This window comes from Oryzias latipes, chromosome 16 (genome assembly GCF_053564925.1).
Source record: "Oryzias latipes strain Hd-rR chromosome 16, Olatipes_Hd-rR_3.1".
Lineage (NCBI taxonomy): Eukaryota > Metazoa > Chordata > Actinopteri > Beloniformes > Adrianichthyidae > Oryzias > Oryzias latipes.
The window spans coordinates 7660308-7684423 of record NC_136252.1 but is presented as its reverse complement, the minus strand read 5'-3'; the positions used below and the strand labels follow the sequence as shown (position 1 = coordinate 7684423).

The 24116-nt window shown below is 39.9% G+C and overlaps 1 protein-coding gene across 4 annotated transcripts in view; it reads left to right on the top strand.

Moving 5' to 3' along the window:
* vps13b (vacuolar protein sorting 13 homolog B) overlaps positions 1-24116 on the top strand; it is a 318767-nt gene that overhangs the window by 60083 nt on the left and 234568 nt on the right. For all 4 annotated transcript variants that reach the window (XR_002874967.2, XM_023964361.2, XM_023964362.2 and 1 more), the window contains exons 17-19: positions 5907-6091; positions 21250-21384; positions 22732-22911. Coding sequence is in view for 3 of the 4 variants with exons in the window: in XM_023964361.2 (XP_023820129.1) it covers positions 5907-6091; positions 21250-21384; positions 22732-22911 (500 nt within the window). In the remaining variant the exon portion in view is untranslated. The remainder of the gene's footprint in view (positions 1-5906; positions 6092-21249; positions 21385-22731; positions 22912-24116) is intronic.

Here is a 24116-nt window from a genome sequence, read left to right as displayed (position 1 = left end):
TGAGAACTGTAACGTATGAGTGTGGCATCACCCATAAAAAAAGACTTCTGGTTCTAATCAAATGATACAGATGGTGCCATGTTGGAGCCAGATGACGTTAGTAAGCAGTGATAGGTTCAAGTCGGTCTGAGTCAACATTTCGATGGCAACCACTCTTGCCAATCAGTAGCCGCGGTTACATGCGCAAAATATCTTGATCGGATCAATGGTCAGATTAAAATTCAACCGGTCACACTTTCGGTCGGAATAAATCATTTGGGCATGCGCAGTAGTGTTAAAAATACCAGAAAAGGAAATTAATCCCAAAGTAAACAAACTGCTGCCATATACATTCATGCAGCAGCTTGGTAATATACGAGATGATCTTCTAAACTTGCTTTTATTACTGTTATGAATATTTTGAAGCGCCTGTTCGCTCTTCATTTTTTTTTTAATCCATGTGGTCAGTGCGTTTTTTTTGTGGAAGAACGGAGCTGGAAGAAGGGTTAGGAGAAGGCTAACACGCGCTAACAATATTAGCCTTGTTTGATGAACATAAAATCCATGCGGGAAATGCCGCAATCTGCATCTTGGCTGCACGTAAATATGTGGGAATAACATCAGCCTTTATTTTGTCGGGACACGACTGGAAACACTAATCCATGTGATTGTTTGAACAGCTTTCTAAGGACTGAGCATCATTTCTGCTTTAAAAAAAGCTCACACACCGCCCCAAAGCCACTGTGTGAGCTGCTAACCCAGAGCGGCGGGACGGATCGCAGTCCGAAGTCTCCCGCACATAACAAAACAACAAAACGCACACATAACAAAGCATCCTCCCTTCCCTTCAAACACACATGAATAAATCCGGCTGCTCTGCTCAGAGACATAGTTCGCTCGGTCACTCAGTCTAGTTCTCACATACAGTCAATGTTCATTCCCTCCTTTCCACTCCCACATTCTAGAGGTGTTCTCATTCTACAGAAGCCAGCAATGCCACCTTAGAGAATAGAATTGTTCCCAGGCTAAGTAGAAATGGGATTTCCATTGGTTTTTCAGAATCTCATTTTTCCAGAGATGAAGATGCTGGCCAACACCACCACAATGCCTCCACTAAAAATCAGCATAGCATTCACTTCATCTTCCCCACACTTTGACTCCAGGATCTAAAAACTGTAGGCAGAATCCGGACTTCTAGCTTAACATAACATTCCTCCACTTGTTCATGTTCCAGTGCATGAGCTACTGACAGCAGCACAAACATTCCTGAGGGTGACGGGCAGTTATGGCTGCCTTCCTAACAGCACAATGAGACCAGGGTCAATTTATGCAAAAGGCCAGAGTTTTCAGTTTTATCGTCCTGAAGAATCTGTGTAAGACATCATTAAATGCCTAAGTGCAGACAGGGTGAGGAAACCGTTTTCTTGAGGTTGTTGTCTTTTTGGAGTGCACCCTTTGAGGCCTGTCTCTGTCCCCTACAGTCTCCAAGTGGGACTTTTTTGAGTTTTGAGACCTTACTCAAAAAAATGGTGCCACCTCTGAACTGTAGCCAGGTCACACTTCATTGCTGCTCATTAGCCCCCATAAGATAAATAGCAAAAGCAAAATAAACTGTTTGATATTGGTCAGGATGATTTTGCAATTTTTTATGGGGGAAACCCACATATTCAGTTCTGCTGCTCGCCTCAGATATATATACACGAGTATTGTGGCACCATTTAAAAATGAAATAAAAATACTTTTTAACAATGTGATTTACAGTCGAGCAAATTTGTCACTAAAGAGAAATAATTGATCAAAGTAAAGTTCCCTTTTCATTTTATTCCAAGTTTCCACAAGGATTTTTGATTTCATTTCACTGTTAACAATCATCATCTGTTGACTAACAGAGGGTCAGTTCTGGGTGCAGAGTCCTGCTCATTATTGTAAATATGGGTACATTCAATATTTCTGTAAAGACAATCTTTAGACAATGCAAAATCTGCATCAGCTCACATGAGCTATTTTTTTTACAGTACAAGTTTGAAACATGGACCCTAGGTGACCTTTGGGTGTGAAGGTGGGAAGAATACAAGCCTTCCTCTCCCACACCTGGACTATTTGTTCCCTACATGCTTCTTCCATAATTACAGTGTGTCATTTCTTGTGAGATAAAAGAGGGGACTTCTGAGGATCACTGTTGTTTTAGGACGAGCTGTGCATTGTGAATTGCCTGCCCTGTAGATCAGTTTGCAGTAAAAAGACAGCATGTAACTTTAGTTTATCAGTTCTCCTCTCCCATTTTAGCTGCTTCTACAGAGAAGTTATGAACATTGGAAAATAATAGCAAAGCCTGTTTGTCAATTCTCTGGGTTAGGGAATGTTTGCATTGGCTAAATGAGGTAAAGTGGGACAATAAATGATTTGGAAAAACTTGAGATAAGTTATCACAGTTTCTGCTTTATCCATAGATAAATGTGTCATCTCTGGATGGATTGTATTAGCGTTGTCAAGGGTCGTGTAAAAGGTCACATTCATCGAGGAAAGGAGAAAGTTGCACACTCAGGAGTATGTCAGATGTCAAAGACTATATTTTGTTCATGTTCTTTTTCATTTATTCTCTCAATTTAAAGTTTATGTAGATTGTTGTACTGGTAGTGATTGTGAGATCTCATGTGACTCTTATTATTAATAGTCACTAAACCCCTTTTTCTTTGTGTTTTGAGAACACAGAAACTCTGACCCGCACACAGCAAAGTCTCCAGAACCATCTTTCAAGAAGAGAGTTGCCACAGCATAAACAAAAAGTACAAATACACAGTAAATGCATCAATTATATTTTTCCTTTTTATAAACAATGTACACTTTCAGACCTGCTCCTTTTTGCAAAAGTTACTGAGAAGTAATTAAAAGGGAATAATACATTCTGATAGCTTTTTGACTCTTCTTAGGTTTGTTTTTATGAAACGATCCTTTAAAACTTAAAGAATGTTAAAGTTTGAAAAGACAGGCACCAGCATACAGACACATGCTGTCATTTTGTTTTTCCCTTCCCTTATTGATAGATTGGCAGCACAATCAAACGGCAGGCTGCTCCTCAGCTGTGGCCTTATTTTTGCTGCTGATCCGGCTTTGGCTCACAAAAGCTGCCATTGGTTTGTTTATGTGTTTATGCAGATGTTTGTGTTTGTGTGACAGCATATGTGTTGCCATGGCAACACATATTTGTTCCTAGAGTTTCTTTAGTGTTGCTTTTCTCAAAAACCATTTGGACAGGTTTAAAAAAAAATCAAAAAAATAACTGACAGCCGCTTAAACAATTTCTTCCAGCTAAGCAATCCAGTCTACAAAATGTCCTGTAGCAGCTCCTGGGCTGGAGTTCTGAATTGGCTCAAATTAATACATCCAGGTTTTCACTAGTTCTGACTAATTCTATTTTCCTTTAAAGAGATTCCTGGTGGCCTCTGTGTTTCGATAAAAACACTTTAGAAATAAATGGCCACCCTGAGATCAGAGACGGCCCACTTGAAGCACTGAGCTTTAGTCTAAAAGGACCTGATTTCTGAAATTATAAGACAACTATGGTGCTTCTCCACAAAATGAGATAAGTGTGTTTTCAAGAGATTTGTATCCCAGCTACAGACTGGGTCTGTTTTAGAGGAACCGACTCTCAGGTAAAATGTTAATTGCCTTAAATGTCAATTTTGTACTTTCTAAAACCTATGTTTGAGTGTTGTTCTTTGAAGCTGCTGCTGAAGTTAATGTTCTTTGGTCTGTTCAGGGTTTTGTTTTTCTCACAGCCTGCGGTAATAGTGCGAAATTTCTGCCAAAAAGCTGTTTACCATGTTGCAGCAGAAAATGCTGACCGTGCCAGCTACTTATTGAAATCCGATGAGAGCCTGGTCGTCCTCACATCCAACATTCCCAAAAGACCCTAATGAGAGTTTCTGCTTCTCATTTAATTCCAAGATGCTGTTCACTTAGAAATGGGCATAATATAATAAAAACAGGTGCATAATTAAACTTTTAGGGGACCACATGCACATGACAGCTCCCCTTAAATGCTATAAACACTCAAATAAGCCAACAAACTTTCATCCCTTGCCAGTGCTTTCATTGAAGTGGGTTTGCAGGCACATTTGTTCTGCATGTGGGGACATTGTTTCCACGTCCCTGATGTGTTCTTTTGTTCAACTGCAACTTTTTGCTATTTTTACTTTGTGTTGTGTGCACAAAAAGGTGTGATCAATGTACGAAATGCAACGGAAATCATTTTTAATTTGAGAAAAACTGCCTTGCACACCTCACCATAGTTACAAATGACATGCTGTGGAATCAGAAGTAGAAAACAATAGTTTGCTCATGAGAACTGTCAAAGTTAACCATTGGTTTTGTCAGGTCTTGACTTTCTTTTTCTACGTCTACCTGTTCCTCCTCTTCTCTTGGTGTTGAGCTATTTCTTTCTACGGTGCGGTAGAGCTTCAGACTTATGAGGCGTGTGGGCTGGCCTGTGTGCAGCTTCAGGCTCATGTCACCCACCCGAACCACCCAGGAGTAGAAGAAAGGGAAAGATAAAGAGAATCGAGGAGAAAGAAAGGGAGGGCAGCAGAGGAGTTAAACGATTGCAGAGCTACTGGCTCAAAGTGGGACCCTGTGACATATTCCACAGTCTGAACTGGGACCAGGCCATAATGGAGTGTGATTAAATGAACTGTGATGCGTGTTCCTGACAGGCTGCAGCCATCCCTGGAATAAGTCACAGTTCTATTTCACTCAAAGTTTTACTTTTAAGGCAGCACCGCTTGATGTCTAATGCAATATGTTGTCAAACAAGCAGATGTACACACGTGTGCACACAACTCATAAGCTAAATGTGTGTCTTGACGGGGACTTTTGCCAATTCCGAGAATTAATCAGAAGAACCTCTCAGAAAAATAAGGAGGCTGCAAAAGTGAACAAAATTAGGTTTTTCTTTTTGCCACGATTAGTGCAGGCAGGCAGGTGTTTTTGCAGTGACCAACAGGGAGAATATATAAAAGATACGGGTCAAGTGGTCAGTTAGGACTATGCTGGATACAGTCTCATCTTCTACACCATAGAAAAATGCCTTGCCTTGTATGGTGAATGTGCATTTGTCGTAAAATAGTTTTTCTTTGATGTGCTTAACAGTGAAGGATAAGTAGATGCTTTAAAAAGTTATCTTTAACATAAAGCACTGACTTGTCAGATTATAGATATGAGATTAGTTGTGTGTGGCACAGCAGATGAACAACAGTTGTGTTTGTTTAGATGAACAAGAGACAGTTGGTTACAGGGGAACTAGAATGGTAGAATTGGAAAACACATGAAAGAAAATGAATGGATGTCTCAGATGATTAATGAGAACGCGGTCTGTTGACGCTCTGATGGACGTGGTTCTGGAGGAGAGCATCAGACTTTTGTGTTACCTCATCCCCCTGAACACTCTGCTCATCAGCTCATCACACTCGGAATCACACGAGCTTGCTCCCACTATGTTCTTGTAAATGGATAAAATCGTACACACACAACGATTCCTTTCAGGGTCGGATTTCTGGGCAGTACATCTTTTCACATAAATCATCATCACAGTTTTGACGGAAGAAGAGAAGGGTCAGCAAACACGACCTGCCTGCCAAGTAACTAAGACGAGCTTGGCTGACATTTGCCACCGCTTCAGTTAGATGCTGGAATGCACATCTACTTATTTTCTAATTATTTGACTGTTTGTTCAATCAGTAAGTGGTTTCATATTGGGATAGTTTTTTGATGAATTTGTGATAGTTATGGAGTGTGTCTTTATTTCATTTACCATTTAAACACGTGTTCTCACATTTTCTGCCAATAAATCGTACTTTTTACTCGTCTGTCATTCAATATATTATTTTTGGCTAATGCTGTTTGTCCCCTTCCAATTCTTTTTGTTGCAGGAGCAAAAGGTCATCAGTTCCCACCACAGAGTGCATTTTAGAGCTTCCTCACTTCACAATTCAGGCCACAAGGGCGCAGACACTTCTGCTCCAAGCCATCTACCAGAGCTGGACTCACAGCATGCTTAATGGATCGCCAGTTACACTCAGCGAAAGTCTTCTCAGTGAGGTGTTCAAAGTTCCAGGTAATCAAAATGCTCGACTGTGTAACGTGACCTGAACTGCATGCTGACTAGAAATCCAACATTGATGGTGACCAAAAAAATTGTGTTTATAATGCCTGGACAACCTAATAATTAATTAGGCATTTTTTGTTCATGTTTGGGGGGCTGCAGCATGCCAACCCAAACCACAAATGCAGCACTCTTCAAACTTGGGAAGGAATTTCAATCCAACAGTGATCAATTTAGAGATTCACCCTATGAACCGTTGCAGGCTTTTTCTTTTTTCTTTCTTAAAATACATACTGCTAATGGCGTTTTGCTCCTTTTGGATTGCCTCTGCTCTTTGATTTTCTGGCATTCACACTGAAGTGAAGTGAACCAGAGTTCACTTGCAAGTAAACAAACCTTTGCTGTCAAGCTGACCAGAGTTTGCCTGTTGAGTGTACAACCGAGTTCAAGTGATTTTTGGATTGTACACACATTTCTTCAGATTTAGCTCAAATGTCCATTCTAACATCAGCAAGCACATTATGTGGAAATCTGGGGTGTGAACACAAATCCAAACATTATACTTGAGCATTAACTCAAGTTGGAGTCAGTGTGAATTACAGGATTTGCAGATGATTACAACGTAAAGCCTTGGTCACATGCATCTGCTGACCTATGTGGTTGCTGCACGTTTTTTTGGTTGTCCGGGCTGTGCTGGGTTGTTGAAAGGAGGGACTTCATGTTAAAGCGACCACAGGTGTGCCTTGCAGTTACCTTCAGGTTTGTACAGCCACCTCAAGGGATGTACACATCCTGCTGCATACATAAAGTGTGCGTATGATAGTGCATGTAGCACACCCATAGGATAACACAGACTACACTCTGATTGTGTAGATTTATTCCAAAAGCCAGGTTGCACACAAAGAGCGCGCACTTATCACTTAAACAGCACTAACAAATCCCTTGTGCAAAGCACAGGATTTGGGGAGGTTGGAAAAATGAAAAATCTGTATGATGTCTCCATATCACCTGCTTTTCACCCTTATCAATAACTCTTGCGTGTTATACAAGTGATAGCTAGAACCTTCCTGTAGAAAAAAAGGGGCATGAACATTTTCCCCCTAGTGTGAGCAACCTGCATGCCCTGGACAGGTTAGCCCATCTTTCACCTGCTGGCAGGCTTAACTCTGTAATACTGTTTTACCCAAAGACTTTCTGACTAATAGAATGTGGACCGGAAGTAATTCAAAGGACTAAACACAAATACTTAGAAAATGGCAGACACTCTGACTTTTACTGTGAAAAACTTTAAAATAAAATAAAAAGATGGTGACTAGTCGCAAGTAAATTTTTGAAATATATGCGGCCCGTGCTGAACTCTTTTCTTGGCTGCACAGACCCGGAGGAGGGCTTAGGGTTACGGTTAGGTTTATAAGTGCAACCAACAACAACATTTAGCCTCGGACGCATTTAAAATACATGTGAGCAATGCAGTAAATAAAGCTATATTAAGACCAACAGCTAAAATATGTTTTGGTTGTGGTTTTACATTTTCTGCTCTATTGATTAAGAAAAGTCTTTAATCCCTTTTTTATAACAAAATATCTGTATTTGACTTGAAGAAAACAGTAGCATTCTTCATGAAAGTAGCATCTGGACAGTCCCCTGGAGGTTCAGGGATTTTCCATCTCATTAGGATCTTGTTTGTTATGCTGTCAACCTTCTCCCCGAGCCAAGCCACCTTTTTTTTAAATCATTGTAGCTGCCAACATTTATGGAAATGGTCTCCTGTGGAGTGACTGTCAAATATTCCTTCCCTTTTTCTGCCTTCCTTTTGGAAAATGGACGTGAACGTCAGCACTGAGAAACGCCTGCACATCTGGCTCGTTTGCTGGCAGCTTAGAAAAAGCAAGGGAAAGAGTTTGGCCTGACAATTCCAAAACAATGAAGGGGGATAGGTGATGTACTGCAAAAGTTTGTTTAGGGAGGAGAAAACTTAACCATAATTCCTATCATGTCACAAAAAACTTTTGTTTCTGCGTTTGCTTCAACTGAAAGCATTGACATTAGCAGTCCCAGAGCCTCACAATATCTGAGGTGACAGAATCAATTTCAGGAACATTTTGAAAACTAGCAGAAGAATTTGATGATGAAAGAAACTTTGTTAGCACTAGCTTCCAGACAGTGTACAAGATGCTGGATTGTGTTGGTGTCTGTGGTTGCTATGGCTTTGTTCCAACCATCATGGTACAGTGTGACTTGCCAGATAAGTATTTCACTAGCTGGGTCTTTAACTTCCCACTTTGGTCTTGGCTCTTAATTGTTTGTTTGCTTCTAGACAAATGCTAAACTAATGCCATTTCACTGTGTAATGCAGCGGCTGTATTTTTCCACCTATGTGACTTGTTAGCAAACTTTTGGCTTTTGCTACCATTAAAAGAAGCCTTGCATTTCTTACAGATGTGAATCTCTGTTTAAACTTTTTTGTCTGTCTCTACTAATAGCCATAAATACTTAAAATAGTCAAATAGTCAAAAATATTTCTCAAAACGCTTTCTGGATGCATTTAGGAATATGTCTTTATTCTGCTCTTCTGATGTTTTCAATAGTATAAGGTGTTTCATTTTGAGCGATAGCTAATAATACATATTGTCAGTGTCTTTCTGAGAGTGAGCCTTTGGACTTTATTCTTGTCTAAAATAACCTCCTCAGTTCAGCTTTAGGAAAAGCCAACGGCTTCATTTTTAATCTCGTGGTACTGACAGACTGTACGTTTTTATTTAAAATGTTTGATGCACGGCCTCTGAGATTTAAAATATTTCAAATTAAAATGTTAAAACTAGTGATTAAGTGGGTGAACTGTATAATTTGGTTTTCCAAGGAAAGAACTTGGAAATTGTTTCCCAAAATGTTGTTTTCCTATATGTGGCTATTTGCCCAGAGTTGCATAATAGACATTGTGGTACAGCAATATGTGGGGCAGGTTCACTCATGTTTGTGTTGTGTTGTTAAGCTATATTGGGGTTTATTGATTATTAGATTTCAATTATCATTGTGTGTATCATCCTTTATTCACATTATATATGTGGAGAGCTGAGCATACTACACAGAGATAATGAAATGTTTAAAGGTTCTTCTTCTCTTCTCAATTAAAAATTTAGAACTTAACAAACCTAACATGCAAAAAACTCATAGCCTTCCCACTACAGCCTCGGCTGTGACTTGACTCACAGAAATGTTTGGTTTTTGGAATAAAATTCCTAAAATTGCATCCATTTACTAAATAAGCACCAGGTAATTTCAAGAATGCCCACAACAGCCTAGCAGAATGAATAATAATGAAGGTGCAACACAGCCAGGTGAAAAGAACCCACACCTTTTAGGTGCTAATTTACCACAGTGCCTTGTTAATGCCGGGTTTGGACCAAGCCCTGGGTGTTAGTAAATCGAGATCAAAGGTTAAGGTAATTGATATAATCATAAACCGGCCCTCCAAAAAAGTGATTTATTTAACTCTGATGCTCTTACCACAGCTGGTCTTTAGGCAGCAGACCTCTGTGGTGGTCTGTTCAAGGACAAAAAGGGAGGGGGTCCCGAGAAGTTGGTTGATGGTGGTCACAAGCCATGCTGTGGATGATTGCCGCACGATATATGAGCTGTGACATAGCTTTAGCATGACAGATTCTGGAGAGAAAGAACAGAGGGACGGAGAGTGAATGTTATAATCCAGAGAATGAAAAATGAAAGAGAAAAGGAATCTAAAGGTCGAGAGGAAATGTGCCAGAAGGAAATAACGAGACCCGGGCTGGGGGCTGACCTCACTGCCCAAAGTTACAAGTGGCCATTGCTTTGCTTTATTAAACCCACCTCTAGCAGCTTATTGAGTGTGAGGTTAGGCACATTCGCAAAGAAACATGCATACATTCAATTGCATGCCCACCTTTATCTTTAATAGATTAAATGCCTACATCTGAGCTCATGCCATATGATCCCGTTTAAAGAAAGAATGTGGATACAGTAAGTTTATGTTCTGTTTTCATAGCAACTACAGGCATACTGATAATATTAGAGGGCTTTTTCACTCACTCATGACCATATTAGTATTAAAACAAGTCTTTAGTTTTAGTTCTCCACACTTAAAGCAAGGGGAGTGTGAAGGAATGGTTGGTGGTTTATAACAAAAATAGAGATAATTTTAGCATGAAACTTTGCATAGTCATAGTATGGGACTGTTTTACACTCACTGTAAGTTCTTGATATGAAATAAAAGGGATTTCTTAGATCATGTCAACAAAAGTTTTCACCCATTTTTACATGGCACAAAAAGCCTGCTGCTGTCATGGCCGGACTGTCATATCTCTGTGATCTAACTGGCTTCAGAAGTAAGAGCCTGACGCCAATCCCCCTGTGACAATAAGTGTCTGTAATAGCCCTGTGGTTTTTACAGGGGGAAGAGTGTTTATATCTAAATCACCCTGTCACCTCTGTAATTTGATACCTGTAATGTTGTTAATTTAATGTTGTCTGGTTCCAGAGTTAACCAGTCCATCTTTCTGTCCAATCAAAACCCACCCTTATGTTGGTCAGAAGCTTTCTAGCTCACAAGCTTCTTGTGATTGGCTCCCGTGGCTCCTTTACTGACGACCCTTATTTTCTTAATCTACTAATCAAGTCAAGCCACAAGACCATGCAGTTTTCCCCTGAGCATACACTTAGCTCATGGTATTTTTTCACTTACTTTTCATTGTTTTAAAGTGGGAGGAATATATGTACAGAAGGACAAGAGCCTTTTTTACGGTCTGTGGTTGTCACAAATGTCAGTAAATAGATGGAAAGTTTAATGAAAGCTCTCAGATGTCCGTTTCAGTGCGGTCTGTCCCTTCACTCAAGTATTCCTTCTCCTTTGAAGATCTAACTTATTGGTTAGGGAGAAATGTCTGTCTGTCTTCTTGTCTGCTTCATGAATTGACATGAGGATAGGGAGAAAGCAGGGGGGAAAGGAAATGGATGGGTCTTTTGTCTATATACTACCTTATTTTTGACATTAAAAATACAATGGATCAGCATCAGAGACAATAGATAAATCTTCGATGAAACTTGATACAGTTTTTGTCAGTGAAAACTTCAATGAGCTACAGACAGCCTCGCTCAACTCCTGGCAGATTTCAATGATGTTTTAAGTCAATCCAGACAGGCTGAAGTTCTCCGTTTCTCCTTTCAGTCACAACTGATAGAGTTGAGTCAATTCAAAACAGAAGTTTGTTGTTTTCACAGTTGGATTTTGAAGTACAAAGAAAATTATATTTTTAATGGGATGACAGAAACATTTATAGGCCAAGAGTTACTCTGCTGTTAAGACTGTGTTTATTTTCAGCCAAACCAAATCCCTTAAACTTGGTATTAAAATTGTAAAACAGAAACAGCAGTTTTGCTGTTTGTTTCTATGTTTTTCTATTCTGCAATTCTTGTTCTGTGGCTAGCCAAAGGTAAAACAATAGAAACAAACTTCTTCTTTTGTAGGTAAAAAAGATTTTCCATTCATTTTGTCAACATGGTTAGTCTCAAAGCCCCAATCATTTTCTCCCACAAGAGGTCATGATCACGATTTCTATTTTTTGTCAGATCTGACGGTGCATTCACACAAATGAATTATAGTCTAACCATGTTTTCTCCACTATAAGTCGCTCTGGAGTATAAGTTGCTGCAGCAAAAAAAAAGAAGAAAGAAAGAGAGAAAAAAGTCACATAAGTGGCACTGGAGGATAAGTTGTACTTTTGGGAAAAAGTATAACGCTTCTAAACAACTCAATTAAGCCTGGCGTAATGCTGCATTTAAACTGAACGTGATTTGCATGTCAAATTTGCGTCCACAGCTTCTTTTTTGACGCGCCTCAAAATTGCTGCGCGAGGCTTGTCCAAAAATGTTTTCATAAACTTGAAGCTCCCGACACGTGTGGGAGGATTTATGCTCAAAGGTTTCTAAGCCTTATCACAACATGTCTGTATATCTCATTTACAATGAACAGCAGACTTAGGCCGCTTTACACTGCAGGTCTTGATGCCCATATCCGATTTTCTGACTATATCCGATTTTTTTGACGACCCGCTTACATCATCTTTTAAAAGTGACCCGTATCTGATTTTTGCATTTACACTATACAATGCTGAAACTGTCAAACGTGGACGTTCTGAGGACTACGTAGCAGTATTTCCGCATTCCGCGGACCTCCTTCGGTCTTTTGTGTGACTGCGGTTGTCATGGAGGCAAGGCGGCGATGGAAGGAGGCGTTGCCTTGGGCGCTCCTGAGGGGATGCACGGGGGAGTAAAAAGGTGGGCTGGTCGGCTCTCTCTGAGTTTTGAATTAGGAAGTGTTTGCAGACGTTGTGATGTACTAACAGTTTGATCCAAGTGTTGAACCTTTCCTGCGCGATGACTTCTCTTTTCCGACCGTAGTCAGAAACACACGGGAGATTTCCTCGGGGTTCTCTTTTCCGTTCTGAACCCTCAGCCTCCAGAGTAGGCTAAGAAAGACTCCAAAACTTTTAGGGGAGACACCTTATTTTTAATTTACGGTTCTCCGACAGTCCCCCGTTCCGCGCTCACACCCACTCTCCTCTCCTTACACGCACACACACGCAAGCACGCGCGCGCGCTCACACACACACACACACACTGTCCCCATCATACACGCCCCCCCAAAGAAATAAACGGCTTCTAGCCTGTTCCATAGCAACGGTGTCCCGCTTCATTAGTTACCGTTTGCGTCCGGACCGGGACGGGACCGGACCGGACATAACAGCGGTTTCCAACTACGGTCTGAAGCCTGAGGCAAAAAGTAACACGCTGACAGCAAAATCAGCGCACAAAAAGCATCTTAATAAGTCATGTGATCTCAGTTGGTGGTGTTCTGATTTGCCGTCACTGACGTACAACTCGCATTTACTGGGGAACATCCGATTTGTCTGCTTACATGGCACACGCAAATGCACGTATCTGATTCGTTTCCGATTTATTTCCACATATGAGAGAGGCCTGTATCTGATCTGAGAAAAACAGAATCCATGCGCTTTTGTCCTGCTTACACGTTCACCGATCATATCCGATCTGTGCCAAATGAGAGGAAAAAATCGGAATTGGGTCACTTGAACCATGCTGTGTAAAGGCGGCCATAGAGATGATGTCGAGAGATCAGGTTTATTTATTATGAAGAGCTCTACAAAAACATCGGTAAACACGTCTCCAAGTTTGGGTTCATGAGATCATTCAGAGACTTTGCCAGTACAGACTTTCCCATCTACTGCAGGAGCTGCCTCTGAATGACGCCTGCTTTCGGTGGTTATCCGTCCCTGTGGGACCCAGTTTGATGACTTGCTGTCCCGCATTAGTCCAAAGAAGGAAAAATATATTATAATAAGAATAAATTAATTGACCTGTTTACTAAGACTGGGTATCACCAATAATTTACAGAATCGATCCAATTTGATTCACCAGAGCCAGGAACGATTTGATTCACGATGATTCCTTTGATCCACTCAATTCATGTTTGTTTTAGACTCCACCTGCCGATTTGAGTGAGCAGCGCTTCTTGTGCGTTGCTGTGAGTAGCAAATAGTGATATACATACCTACAGGGGGTTGTTACTTGGAAAGTAAAAAACACATGAGCCTGTTTATTTTTTTACATCCCATATAAGTCGCATCTGAGTATAAGTCGAACCCCCAGTCAAGTATGCAAAAACAAAAGAAAAAAACACAACGTATACTCTGAAAAATGTTGGACTTGAGCCTTTTCAGACTATGCTGGTCAAGCAGTTGATTTATTTTTAAATATCTCATCTGCTCTGCTTTCACATCACACTGATTGGACCAAACTGTTTAATGTCAGGCAGTTGCCGCTTTCCATTAGAAGGCAAAAGAACCAGAAACAAGCACTTATCAGAAAGTTGGAAAAACCCACGTCTGAAAAAAATCTGCTTGATCGTTACGATATATTAAAAAGCACCTTCATCTCCTTATTATCATAGCTACTGTTTAGACATTGTGCTAATTTTCCATCATGTGTTTTCTTATCTTTGTCATATTGCTCACTTTTTCTTGTCAGTTTACTGGAAGTCTGTTTGTACCCCCACTGTGGTAAACATCAATAGAATTCCATTCCAAAGAAAAGCTTTGCAAGGCAAAAACATTTTTTGTCAAGTTGTAGTGGTCAGAAAAACTTTCACACTGAAGTGAAACTGGCTGGATGAAGAAATGAACAGTTATTCAGAACAGCCAATCCTGGGGACAACATACCTTCTCTAACTATTCTAAACCAAGTTCACTAGACCCTCCTAATGTGTTGCCACAGTCTTTGGAGGGGATTTTCTGTTAAGCAGAATACAGTGGTTTCTCTCTATAATGTAGATCAGCTATTAAAGTATTGCTGTTTTTCAATTGTTGAAGCTTTTTTGCAGTGTGTGCTGTGTCCTGATTAGGTGGAGACCATTGTCTATCAATCAATCGTGTTCAGTTTGCGAAATTTACATAAATCATTTATGGTGATCAGATCTTTCTTTTCATTCTAATATACTGGACTTATTTATGAAGGTTTGAACTAGGGTTGTGCCGATGGACGATATCATCGTCCATCGTGATGGATGACTGACATCCCGATGGAGAGACACCATCATGATGCCACGCCCCCGCCACGTTGCGAGTCGACGGCATAAGCCGCGGTTACATGTACAAAATATCTTGATGGGATCAATGGTCGGATTAGAATCCAACCGTGTAGATGGGCCCAGAAAATGTTTTCAGAATATAAAAACGTTCACTAAGGTCACAATTTTGGTCGGAATAAATCATTCGCACATGCGCAGTTGGGTTTGAAAACCGGAAGGGGATACAACTTCCGCCGAGCTGCTTTTTTTCCAAACTTTATTGAATGTAACAATTCAATACAAAACAATGTTGCCGAGCGGCTATATACATTGACATGTCAGCTCGGTAATATACGAGACGATCTTCTAAACGTGCTTTTAATAATATTACGGTTATTATGAAACACCTGTTCGCTCATCATTTGAATTTTAATCCGTGTGGTCAGTTCTTTATCTGAACGAAGCCAGGATTAGCAGTATGCTAACACGGGCTAACAACATTAGCTTTGGGTGGCGCTGCATGCTGTGAATAACATCAGCCTTTATTTAGTCGGGACACGACTGGAAACACAAATCCACGTGATTGTTTAAACGGTTTCTAAGGACCGCTCATGTAACAAAGCACCCCCCCCCCCCCCTCCCATCAAACACAAAGCTGTAAATCCGCGCTCCGCCGGTCCACTTCACTAGTCAAGTGCGGGAGCGGACTACTTTTTTATTTTGTTTGTTACTTTTTTTGTTAAAGTCCCTTCCCTCAGTTTATAGTGGATCATCGCGGATTAGTCATTAGTTGGGAAATAAAATAAAACGTAAAGTAAAATATCGAATAGCAGTTATATAAGAACGAAAAATGTAAAAATAGCCCCCCCCCTCCGACGATGTCATCGTCCATCCCGATGGCTGACTGCATACATCGTCAACGGCCAATTTAGGGGACATCGCCCAACCCTAGTTTGAACTTTGAGAGTTAAAATAAAAGAGAAAATGTAAAAATGATGATGCCTGTATGAGAAAACTGTATAGGGCAGGGGTCGGCAACCCATGGCTCTGGAGCCACATGTGGCTCTTTCATCCATCTCTTGTGGCTCCCTGTGACTTTGGAAAATAATGAGTATTTTACAATAATTAAATTTTATTTTAGTTTGTTCAGTTTTCATGGCATTTCAAAGGCGCTGATGGCTCAGCACGAAGCGCGAGTCACGTAAAAAACAGCTTCGTAATGAGCTCGTATTTATCGGGCGAGACCTGCAGAGGCGATAGCAGGAGGAGACACGCGGGGCGGCTTCAATAAACACTCCGATCTTCTGCCGGGAACTTGACGTGACGCAGGGCAGAGACCAACTCGCTGATGACAGAGAGTTTGAGCCAGCGTTGCCAGATAGTAACAGTTTTCCATTCGAAAAGTCATCTGAAAACCGCCAGACCCAGCCAAAAACCGCCCAACACAGCTTTTGTTGATGTTTTTTTCCGTACTGGACTGATAATATAAAAGATTTTTCTAAATAAAAGATAGTTCAGACTAATAATAAAATGTGTACAATATTGAATTATTATTAATTATGAATTAATATTATTGAATATATATATATTTATTTGACCATTTAACCTTTTAACGCATTACTCAGTCAGATTCTGATCAATTGGTGTAATACTTTAATGGCTTTAAAAGCACCAGCAGCAGACCTCTCTTTGAAATCAAAGACAGACACAATTAAATCTGTTTGCATTTATGTCATTTAGTAGTGTCTACAGAACTGGCTCCCTGCTGAGAACCAACCATCCCTTCTGAGGATGGTGAGTAGTGCCGACTGAGCACATAGCTCCTCATCACAAGGCCATAAATTTCCACTGTAACTCCCATTGAAGTACCTCAGTAGTACAAAAATCCCAGTCACGTCTTGGCTACCACCACACACAGACTGTGTCAGCCTCCTCAAAGCAGAGACATAAAAATGGATCTCTGCGGATTATTAGTTAACTAGAATGCTCTGCTCATTATGTCTTTAATGCTCTCCCATAAAGCAAGTGGAAAGAAGAAGAAGAAAAAGAAAAAGGCCCAGCAAAAGAGCCTTCTTAAGTTGTAGAGAGGATTTGAGCATTGGAGAGAGTCACAATAATCCAGGGTTACACTTCAGCAGTGGGGAGGCTGGTTTAGCGTCATTAGCTGTGGTCTGTAGTTTCAAGCACCACTGTTGCTGGAACCACACTGGCATTCCTAGCTGGCTTCTACTTCAAAGACGGACTGCCCCCGTTTCTTATGTTAACCAAATCTGTCAGGGTTGCATTATGCTGGGGATATGGAAGGTTGAAAGGCAGTTCTTCTCATCCAGAACTGTGTTTTAATGGCCTATCTCACCACTGGCTAATTATCTCCTTACATGTCGCAATGTGGGAATTATGTCTGTCACAGCATATGTTTCACCATCAATCTCAGTACATTCATCTCTCCCTCCTCTTTTATGCACTCTTATTTCTTTCTCAGTTGGCCTATATATCTTCATTTTGTTTTTCTCTACATCCCCTTCTGCCCTAAACCATCACTGTCTTCCAAACCTCACTGCCACATTGCTGTTTGCCAAATTGCTTCCGCATGAAGACTCCTTAATCGTGATAATTCAGTGGCAGAGGGAACCACAGTGCAAAGAACATATGTCACTGCTTTAGTATTCAGACAAAAAGGCCGGCAGCCTCTGGGGGGGTTGGAAATTATGAAATTAGACCCCCAGCCTGTGAAACCACCAGCACTTACACCAGTTTCACATCTTTACGCCATGACTGCTATAGGCAGTGAGTGCCACCTGTGTACAGAACTGCAATTATAACCTTTCATCAACCTGCTGGAAGAACACACATCAGACTTTCCTGGGAAGGCCAAGAACAATGTTGGTGTGTAAAGCTGCGTTCACACCGAACGCGTTTTGCACATCAAATTCACATCAGATGCCTCTCTTTCGATGGGCATCGAATTCGCTGTTCAACGCTTGTCCAAAAGTGTGTTCATAAACTAGATGGGCCAGATGCGAGTGGGAGGAGCTCGGTATGGTGAGCTTCACCATCTACTGCTGGAGCTGTGTCAGAATGACGGCCGCTTTCAGTGGCACTTCCATCTTTCTGTGACCTAGTTTGATAACGTTTTGTCCAGCATTTGTCAGAGATAGAAGAAATAAAAACAAGAATTAATTAATTAATATTTTTTGTTGTTGGCTCGATGGAAAAATAAAAAATATTGCAAAATTCAGGAGTACCGGTAGAAGGCTTCTCCATAGTGGCTTTGGACTCCACCCACTGATTGCACCATCAACACGTCATTTGCCAAAGCTGAGTCCCTAATTGGTTGACACGATGCATCTTCTTTGCCAAAGTTCAGATTTTTTAACTCTCGACGCCCAAATCACGCTTCAATACCCAAAATGCGCTGCTGCCAGGCTGACGTGCTGTGCTCAGCATTTAAATTGTGCAGCAGGACCTCTGATGACGTCTATACATTGATTTAACTATGAAACTGGATTATACTGTCGCGTGAATTGCGTTCTGTGTGAAGCAGCATAATACCTCCTGCTTCTACATTATGATTTCATCCAAATGAATTGTTGGTGATGCATCCTTTGTTTCCACCTATGGTTGCTGTTTTCTCTTTACTGTTATTGCTAACTGAAATTTAAAGTTAAATTCATTTAATTGCTGTCATTTGACTGGCTTCTTCTTTACTGTTCTCTTTGTGAAAACATAAATAGGCAGAGAATATTTTTTATAAATGAATGATGATGAAACACATTTTAAACAATGATATTATACAAGTGTTCCGTGTCAACAGTGGACATGTTTGACTGTTGGAGCTGCCTCCGTCGGATTTAACGAAGCAGTGCTGGTTTTGCTTGTCTGTTTTCCTGTCCCACTCCCTGCATGTGTCTGTATTTGTGCTGTGTGTCAGTTCTGGGCAGAGCGCCAGCAGACCTGCTCTTACTTACTGCTTCTACTTCAGCCCTTCCTGACTTAGCTGAGACAGTTATTGTTTCTACATCAGCCCCTTAATGGCTCAGGTGGTTGATTTCAGGCTACCCAACTTGTCCATGTCCACCCCTTTTTCTGTCAGCCGCCTCGTTTCGTCGGGCTTACTGCCAGACATGGAGTTAGTATTATAGGCATTTTATCCTTTTTTGCCTATTACCTGCATATCAGGCTTTGGCCATTGAGAATTGCCCTTTAACAACCAGCTCCCATCATGTAATGATCATTAATATCTGCATTGCAGCAACTTATACTACATGGAGTAGGAGATTTAACCAAAAACCTTTTTAAAAGTATAATCGTAACCATTAAAAATTTAGCTTCTTTGATAAAGAAACACTTAACAAAAAATTAACTCAGCCATTGGTTAAAAATGAAGATTCAGTAACAAGCTTGCATAAAGTCTATGTAAGTGCATGTCTGACTATTCAATCATTGTGTATATTTGCCAGGTCCAGCATTACAGGCAGATAGCTTTCCATACCATTAAAGCAGTAAGTTCAGTACATGTTGGAATGTGCATGACTGTTAGTTCTCCAGATGTCACGCACACGTGAACACTCACACACACACTAGTTTAAAACCATATGCATGTGCAACTAAAATAACAGAAAATCATCATAAATGGTCATGGTAGATATTTTTTGCATGTAGTGAGACATTTCAGTGACTGAGTAATGAATCAACCCCTAAATTTGAGTGAGTAAGTAATGAGTCGATCCTTAGGCAGTCACCGCATTCACGCATTCAATCAGTCTTCATCATTCTTGTTTGGTAACATTTTCAAAAGATGCTGGCAAAGATGCTGCCGGTGGTGGTCACTCCATCCCTAAGTTATCAGGACCTATTGAGCATTGAGTGATAGCTCTCCTCTTGATGTTGAATGTTGACAAACACATCAACAGATGTGCTGTATTTTTCACTAATTTTTAGCATGTCCTTTTAATTTTGATATATCTCTATTACACTTGTATTTAGATTGGTAACTGCAGTTCACCATGGCTATCTTCTTAGTCTTTAAAGTAAAGCCATAGGTTCAGGGCACTAACTTGTGTTTGTTTTCTTCTTGCACCTGCGTTTACTTGACTAGTAATGCATATTCTCCTAGTCACTGAAGAACACACAGAGGCAGACCATCACAAACGCCTGGTTGATTTTACACATATATGCACCATGCACATTCCAGACACAGAAAACTATTGTTCAAGCTGACAAACTGACCAACACATAAAGTCTTGGTCTTCCTGTGCAGACCACAATTTTATAGTCTAACAGCTGGACAAAACATTTTCAGGAGCCCCCCTCTATACTAACACCACCAACCTAGCAGGTGCGCTGTGCCCTTTTGCACCACTACGTGGGCAACAGGGATATGTTACAGTGATACCCCCGGTCCCATTTATCAAAGAGGAGAGGGAATGGACCCTGTCATGTTCTGCACAGGCTTGATCTTACAACTCAATCTTTTCTAGACTCATGAGAGCCGTTAGTGTGCAGGTCTCACTCTTCACCAGTGCTTTCATTTTCCCTTTATGCTTTAAGAAGGACAAATGGTCACAGGGTCTATGCGTACATTATCATTAATATTCTGTTACTTTATGGTATATGGTGTACTTTATAATGTAGCCAAATGTCTTGAGTAAACCTCAGCAGGATAATCTGTATAACTATATAGTTTCCAGTGGGAGAAGGAAGCTGAACCTACTATAAACGTTTCTATTCTCTGTGTGCCATCGCAGAAATAACCCACACATTTGTGTCCTCTGGGGACATATGCTGTTAATACAAACTGCTCTAGAGATGAATATAGGGATTTGTATGAAGCATATAAATATGACTAATATTTAGATATTAAAAGTAAGATTGAATGTTGTTATGCTTATTGATAATTTGTCTTAAAAAGATATTGATCTTGGCATTTGGAGATGTAAAAAACAAAAATCTTGGTATTCATATGCGTATGTAAATGGAGATTCAACTCTGTCCTTAAAGGGTTTTCGTCATTAGGGTGACTGGACGTGATGTTGAAGTAAAGATGTTTATCTGCTCATCTGAGTATCTTCTCCAGTTCTTTTTTTTAAATGTCGGTCATGATTTTTTTTCTCTTTGCGGCCCGTTACTAACTGTCCCACGGACCAGTACCAGTCCACGCCCAGGGGTTTAGGGACCACTCCTCTGAGCTCTCCAGACTGAACTGTGAAGCTCACAGCTCCGCCTCTCCCTCTGTGTTTTGTCATTAGATGTACCTTCAGATGAACCAGTTTTAGTGTATTAAAAAATGTAAACTACTAAGTCCTTATTTGCTTAGTTGAATTACTTTTTCAGTTATTGCTTGTGATGTGTGCCATACAAAGATATTAGACTTGTGTTTCTGCTGGATTGTAGCACTTGTAGCAAAGTAGTGCCTCTGTCGCCTGTGTTCTGTGTTTGTACCTGATTGGTCAAGAACAACTAGAGGCTGATCATTGTTCAATGAAGCCACAGAAGCGGTTCCTAAACCTGCCAGAGTCTATATTCAGGGTTTTTCTCTCTCTTTTTTTATTAGGTGTGAGATATCCAGGCCCGTCACCGACTCTTGAAGGCTTGGTCCAAAATGTGGAGTTGAAGTTCTGCAGCCGTGCGATGGTGAAATGTGCCTCGGGAACTGTGGGAGCTGTAAAAGTATGCGCCAGGACCCCAGGTGTGTACAGCTGTGCCCTGTTAAAACTTTACTGCCTGTGTAGGAGGGAAAGAGTGAGACAAACGAGACTCTTCTTTTATTTTCTTTAACTCATACTTTTACACCCTCCCTCGTCCCAATCTGTCTTCCATTCAATGTTATCCTCTTTAAAAAAAAAAAAAAAAAAGGTTGTTTTCTGTAAACCAATAATATTTAATTATTTATTCACTTCACAATCTTTCAATTGATGGAATTAAATTTTTGTTAAAACAAACACATTATGCTCTTGAAAGTGTTCGCCTGTTAAAAGAAACATATGTGATGTTAGTTTTTATAATTGTACTAAAAGATTTATTTTGTCATTTGAAATGAAACATAAAGTCTGAGTTGTTGACAATTCACAGAACAGCTTCCTTTAGAAAAGGCAGTATAGAAAACATTATTTGCCTAAAATTGCAAATTAATTTTTATTTGATCACTGAGGTAGGAATTCTCCCCTCTAACAAAACATCTCTAACAGTCTCTAACCCAAATGGTAACTTGCATGTACTTGGATGGCAGTTTTTTTTTTTCCCTTTTTAAGGACCAAATGACCCTAGATATTACAACCCCCTTCACCCTTTTACACACAGTCATACACTGATGGTGGCAGAGCAAGGACATTATGACACCCAGAGGTGAGCTAAGCGGGAACTGTACCTGTGGTCTGCTGAACCTCTGTACCCCACCCACCCCAATGTCTTTTTAGATGTGTTTTTTTTACCCTTTTCTGCACAAAATAAAAAAATAAAAAGAAAAACACCTCCACCATTTACTGGACACTTATGTTTTATTGACATATACATGACATATTTAAATTGTAAGCAATTTTACCAAACTCCTCCTAAATTACAAGCTTAAGCTACTTTTCAAACCTTATATACAGGAATTAACAATAAAAGTAACAAAAAAAACAATAAAAGAATTAACAATATAAAAATTAACAATAAAAGAGAGGGAGACATTTATAGCAATGTTATCAATGTTATAGCAATGTTATAAAAACTATGTTAATAACATTTATTTTAATTAACCAAAAAATCGGCTTCAGTCACAACAAAATAGCAGGAGTACAATAGAAAACAGGAACATATCTGGTTGATTGTTTTTTATGAACAAATAAGTAATATGTCACAAAAAAGGAAGATATGTGGGAGTATATTTCTTATATTATATATCTTATACTTGTATATCTTGAGACCATACCTTACTGAACCATAAAAAAGCATTTGTGTCTCATAAGCCGGCATGGAAAGCTCATTGGAATCCAGATTCATTGCAGTCAAACAGAACTTAAATTCACACGGTCTTTGTCTTTAATTCTTTTAGGTGCATCAGAAGGAGTAAAGGAGAAACTGGTTCCTCTGATTCAGGGCCCATCTGACACAAAAGACCTTTATATGAGTCGCTGGCTGAATGAGATCCGCAAGCCCGAGTCTCTACTGGCTCCAGACCTGCTGGTGTTTTCTGTTCAAGTACCTCAGCAAGGAGACGACTGCAGACACTCTGGTAAACATTTGTCAAATCTTTGAAAAGGATTCCTCTCATTATTTTCTTCTTCCCATTTACTTTCTCACTGCATTACCTCTGATTAAGAACTCTAAACTTGTTGGTAATGTCTGTCAGCCTATGCTTATGGAGCACTGCACTGTGACATGTGATATGTTTGTAGACTTACTGCTCTATTCTTGTGGTTGGATAGTTTTCAACAATCAGTGGCAATGATCAGTCTCATTCTAGGTTTGTTTAGTCTTTAACATTTCTCTTGCTTTTTTTAATGTGCCTCTCTGCTTTATTTGTTTGGTAAAGTCAAAATGTATGTTCATCTTCAGTAAAATGGCTAATCTACTGGAGACAACAAGAATTTTCTGAGCAATGCAGGCCTGGCCGGTTCCTAAGGTTACTTCAGGATTTTGTTGATTGTCTATTTACTGTGAAGTTGACATTTTTTTTAGATTCTCTGAAACACTATTTGTTTTTTTGGTGTAGTTTTAACACAAATAGGTGCAAATAATGAACTTCTTAATTAATTATTTCAGTTAATACACAGAGCTTTGTGGCTTTAGCAGGAGTGTGGTAGTTAATCATTTTTAATTGGGTCTCTGTTCAATGAGTTCTGGTCCTAATTTTTCTAAAACTGAGAGTTTAACGGTTAATGTATAGTCAATAATGTACAATATTATTGTGTTGAAAAAATGGATACACATCAGTCTCCTAGTCCTCTTTTGTAAATGTCATTTATTTAGGGCCCCTTTTTTTAAAATGTGTTCTCAGGGATACTCACTCCTTTTACCAGCTGATACAGAGGTGTTAGGTGGCAAAGTAAATCGACTCATCCAATGTCTCTGGTTATCTGAAAGCAAAAAGGATTTAGGTCCTTTCTTTTTTTTTCCACCCTGGCCTCTATGAGCACAGTTCTAAATTATTGTTGGATCTTTGGCTGCAAACATGTCAGGTGTGAGACATTCAGCCAAACAAAATTCACTTGTGAAGTAATACAATACAACACATGTGGAAATTGTGTCTAACCACATATCTCATTGTGTTTGCAGTGTCAAATGTTGTCCATCCCAACACACAGAACCACAGTAACACTATCTGATAATCAAAATGCAAAGGCTTTCATTCGAGTATGATTAATGTAAAAAGAGTAAGTGATCATTGGACTAAAAAAAGAGCTATGTTGTAATTCTGTCATCTGCTTTACTGCTGTG